The 5,392-nt window shown below is 42.1% G+C and overlaps 1 protein-coding gene across 1 annotated transcript; it reads left to right on the top strand.

Moving 5' to 3' along the window:
- Positions 1-3,584: 3,584 nt before the first annotated feature.
- On the top strand, positions 3,585-5,141 carry foxd2 (forkhead box D2). Its single transcript, XM_052012112.1, has one exon. It carries the CDS (start codon positions 3,902-3,904, stop codon positions 4,958-4,960), a length of 1,059 nt encoding a protein of 352 aa, XP_051868072.1. The 5' UTR covers positions 3,585-3,901; the 3' UTR covers positions 4,961-5,141.
- Positions 5,142-5,392: the final 251 nt, after the last annotated feature.

The following is a 5,392-nucleotide window of genomic DNA, read 5'->3' as shown; positions in this document are numbered from 1 at the left end:
TTTAGAATCCAACAATGCCCTGGACAAATATAACTGGATAAGTGGCCCTCAGAGACCATATCTGTCTTTATTTTACTGAACTGGTGAAGTATATCATAAAAAATAAATGAAACTAGTTTGAGAATTTGTGTTTGAATGTATTAGGGATAACAGGCAATTTTGACTTATCTTAAATGTCTACAATCTTGTGTTCTATTCGCAGCTTGCAGAGGAATTTGGGACAGGGTAAGTTAGTCATGTTTGGTTGGCGACCTCTGCTACCTACAGTGAATGAGGTAACGGAGAGGTTACAGTGTGATGCTCTCTCACTGTCCTTTCATTAAATTGAAGATGATAGTTAGCTTTCCATCTCCACAATAGACAGCAGGTGGCGTGTTTGACGCTCATCTATTAATGCAGTCAAGTTCGCTAAATGGACTGACACGGAGATTAGAAAATTGCGACCAGAACCTTCAGCTTGGGGGCGAGATTGCAGCAGGTTAGCCGTGTTGTGTTCCATCCACAGAGCGTGATCTGCAGCGACAAAGGGAAGCAGAAAGTTTCCAGGATTCCCAAACCACGGGGAGCCCCTGTTGGATGTTAACAGTGGAAAGACATTTCAGTGTCGTTGGGACAGTTTCACCTAAACTTGGTGAAATAGATGCAGGTAAAAATATGTTTGATTCCTTAATAAAACTGGGGCAAATAAATCTATTTTAGCAGAAAACTAAATGTGTTTTTTTTCAAAAAATTATCAAGGCTGACGTGAGGAATGACCTTTGCTCCTTTGGTGTGATCGAATACCGGAACAGTTCGGGAAAATCTGCACAGAATCACACCCAGTTCTTATTTCCACATCACCTATTTAAATAAAAACACCAGGATTAGTGTGGTTTCCGGTGTGGTTTAAAGTCATTAGATTTTATAAATAGGCCCAAATTTAACAGATTAAGAAGAGGAAATAATTGTTTTAAAAATTGTTGAGTAAATGGTCTTAATATCGTTTTTGCTCCAAATTAAATCATATTTTAACAGCCGGACTTTATTGGACAGCATGTAGGTGATTGGCTGAGGTATCCGCTTCGATTCATGCAAGCATTGAAGGAATGGCTGGCCCACGTATGGATAATTAGACCCTAGAAGATTACATAGTTAATATTATTAGCGGTACTGTCATAATCCTTATTCTTTGTTTACGAGCTCCCCTTTTCTTTAGGGAGCCTGTGCTCGGCTCTCTGCTGAGTTTAAATCAGCTTGTATGTAGTTGAATGTGCTTATAGCGCACTTTGGACAGAAGATAACCATTTAGAAAGTACAAACTGTTGGGCATTTGAAGACTGTGTGGCATTTGGAACTGACAGCTGTTTGACCATGTTGGCTACCGTCTTACTAGAAAAATCAGGGAGTGAAAGTCATCCCGGCACCTGCTGCGAAGTAGCAGAGCGTCAAGACGACTATTAATGTGCTTAGCTGCCCTTCAGTGCTCAGGCCCCCTCCCTCACATTCTCAAATCCAGAGCACAACAGGCTATTTTACTTGCAACATTTTTAAATAGTGCATTTCGATATTTTTTTATTCAAGGTAATCGGTAAAATCAGGCCAGTCATTTTAACAAACCATTCAAAACTGTACAAATCCCAAATGCAATAAACACATAGAAAAATATCTGTTCAATAGGAAATTATAAACCAGATACCTTACACAGCTGAAAACACAAGTAATAAATGTTTCTTAAATATTGTCAGTATGCAACTAAAGTTCATAACTGATTTGCTACTCGAAAAAGAAGTCGTCTAAATGCTGAGCATATTGCCTTAATTGTGACATATTTTGGATAATATATTTTGGAATGATGCACGCTGATTTATTAAACAACTACGGATACTTAGCAAGCATTGGTAGCTACTTACCTTCCTACAAATGTATACAGTAACTCAGGCACCTATCGAATAGGCTGTGACAATGTGCAATATCTAATAAAATGTGGAATTATGTTTTTTTACAACGATGTTCGTTTTTATAAAATCTTGATGAATGGGAACAGGAAAAAATAGCAGGTTCGGTGTTCGTGGTGGTAAAGGAAAGATTCTCCTTGATGCATAACATGCTCTTGGAACTTGGCCAGATAAAAGGAGCGCTTACGTGATATTGTAAAATTCGGTATTGAGACTTGGATGTGGGGAGAATTCAATAGACGCACAGCAACAGTTACATATGAATTGCTGTCAGCCTGGTATTAAATACTCACCCAATGCGACCTTGCAAAAATTGTCAATGTTTGAAATTGGGTGTGAGTATATTTTTACAGTTTTGGGACGGAGATCATGAAAAAGGATAATTCATATTCCTATCTCTGGTTATTTGCTATGCTGTTAAATATATATGTATAAAAATCATCCATATAACCAAATCTGTGTTTGCGCGGTTGCAAAAGATGGATCTCGAGATGAAAAGTGAAGCACAGTTTAGTCATTTCTCTCTCTTTCCCTCTCTCTCTCTCCCCCCCCCCGTCTCTCTGCCTCTCCCCCCAAAAAATAAACCCGAAGTTGATTTATTTTATGAGTACTCTTAAGAATAGATGTGGTGAAAAGCTCAAAGTGAACAGATTGTCAGCTCCCTTCAGTGCTCTGGGTTCCTTTCTTGTTCCGTGTTCTTTCGCCATTGGTGTTGCTATCCTGCTCCTGTTTTCTTGAGTTCTTGTGTTGTGTCTTGCTGCCCCGAGGCTCGACAAGTTTGAAGTGATAAATATCTTGTACTTTTAGTCATAGAATTCTAAAGAGGTACAGTATGGAGACAGGTCATCGGCCCACTGAGTGCGCGTCGACCCATTTCCACTCACTCTTTCTCTGCTGCCAAACCGAGCCATCTGCTTCAATAGGTGGCTTATTCTTTATTTATTAATATATGACCACTACCCATCTTCTTCTGCTAAAAAGCGAAAAATTTGACCTAAAAAACTGGCGTAAACATTAGTTGAATGCACATTACGGTTGCTACTTTAGACAGAACATGACAAGAGCATCGTTTAATAAATTCTCCAGCCAGTGAAGGGTGTGTTGCCGAATTGTCGGCTTTGGTCGAAAAAAATGCAATTATCTTCTTTTAAATTGCCCTCATTCCGAAGGGGAGGGAAGAGCTTTTAAACTTCCTTTAAGAAAAATTATTCATGAACGTTTCAACAAAGTGCCTGCTGAATCTCTCACCCGGCTAGTTACTGCATCGGGTGTCATAATGTACAGAGCACAAAGGAACAAGTGCTGGCTGCGGGCGTTCTGGAAAGCGTTATCTTAGCACAACCACACTTTTTAAAAAAAGAAATACAGAAAATTATAGATCATAAAGTGCAAATTAAGATGACAATCAAAAGCACAGATTTCAGGCTGAGCTGTTGGCTGCTGTGCACACTGTTAGGACGGAAGCCTGAACGTCCTTCTCTGGTTCCCTGGTGACCCCTGTCAGGTCTCCCTTTAAGAAGAGCCCGGGGCTGATCTCAGAGAGGGAGCCCAGCTCGTCCCTTACGTCACGGCCACGTGACGCCCCCTGTCGGATAAATGTCTATTGACAGCAGATTGAGGAGCAGAAGAGGCTTCCGCAGCCTGGTTCGGCTCTGTCAAGTTTTCTTTCTATAAAAACAAACTTTGCTCCAAGCGTCGAGCGGCCGGGCAATCGTATACAACCCATGTGCACTTGTCTGCATCGGAGCGGCGATATCAAACTAAAGGGGCAAGAATCTGCAAAGTGGATCTGCAAAGTGGTCGATGAGGAAGCAAGAGAATAAGGATCCTTCGGAAAGGAGTGCGGACTCTCTGATACCGACTTCTCCTCCCCTTGGCCATTCTGAGCCACTCCACTAGGGGGTCTGAGAGACTGGAGAGTTGCTACCGACAGAAAGATTGAAGACACTGGGCCGATCACTTCAACAATGACTCTAGGTGCCGACATGTCTGATCATTCACTGCTCTCCGAGGATACAGATATTGATGTGGTCGGTGATATGAACGGCAAAGAAGGGAAATATGGTCATTTTCATTCTGACAACGATTCAGATGATAACTTAAGCAGAAACGTTTCCGAGAACGTTGAGTCGCCGGACTTGTCCGGCGTGTCTGACCCAAGTACAACCAGGGCAAATGACAAACCGTGCAAAAGTACCCTGGTCAAACCTCCTTATTCTTACATCGCTCTGATCACTATGGCCATTCTCCAGAGTCCAAAGAAGAGACTAACACTGAGTGAAATCTGCGAGTTTATCAGTAATCGTTTCCCCTACTACAGGGAAAAGTTTCCTGCCTGGCAAAACTCCATCCGACACAATTTGTCTCTCAACGACTGCTTTGTGAAAATACCTCGGGAGCCCGGGAATCCTGGCAAGGGCAACTACTGGACCCTCGACCCCGATTCTGCAGATATGTTTGACAACGGGAGCTTCCTTCGGAGGAGGAAACGGTTCAAAAGGCAGCAGCCGTCCGAGATCTTGAGAGATCACGGCAGCTTCATGCCAAGTTTTGGATATGGACCTTATGGTTGCGGTTATGGCATCCAGCTGCAAAATTTCCACCATCCTCATCACCATGCCTCACCGAGTACGTTCCCATTCCAGCCTCCACACTGTACGGTGCCATCTCCAGCGTCAATGTTCCCAACTTCAGCCATCCCCTCGCTTTTACACAGCAACGACTTAACAAGGAAATCCTTCTACCCGCAGCTGAGTCCCACTCTACCCAACTTGCAAGGATTGAAAGCAGACCCGAGCCAGTCCAGGCCTTCCTTCTCTATAGACAATATCATAGGGGCTGCTCCGTCAAATGCCCCGGGGTCCCCCTACTCAGCTCCGCCTGGAAGCCAAGCCCAGGTTCTGGCAATGTTAACTCCGGCACTCACGCAGTCGCAGAACCCTCTAAACTTAACGCACGAAAATGTTCTACAGACTGGACAGACCTTTTCAAGTAAACTCACAAATCTTAACACCTGTCACTATTAAATTTCTCGTCCCGTGTAAGGTAGGAATTATACCTTTTGAATATTTGGAACCACAAAAGTATGCTTCTGCTCTGGAAGAAAAGACAAGATATATTTATCGTATGTATATATGTAAAGATACCTGAGGAATATTGAATTCTTAATGTCATACTTTCTAGTGCTGTCTGTACTGAATGTTACTTTTTTTTCCAACAGTTTGATCCACTATACTGTTTAGGCACTGTTAAAGGACGGTTAGGGACCCTCAGGATTATTAAAATGATTTTTGATGTAAAATACGCGATTTAGGAGGAAAATGGTGAACTGAGAATTAATAAACGAATCTTCTAACATTTCTGTTGCCTTTAGTCCCTAACTGTCTAGTTTTATGGGTTTTATTTTGGTAATTATTTGTATATAGGTATAGGAAAGATGTGCAACTTTCACACCTCCT

Source organism: Pristis pectinata, chromosome 3, assembly GCF_009764475.1.
Source record: "Pristis pectinata isolate sPriPec2 chromosome 3, sPriPec2.1.pri, whole genome shotgun sequence".
NCBI lineage: Eukaryota > Metazoa > Chordata > Chondrichthyes > Rhinopristiformes > Pristidae > Pristis > Pristis pectinata.
The sequence above is the reverse complement of the archived record's forward strand: the minus strand, read 5'-3'. Positions and strand labels throughout refer to the sequence as shown.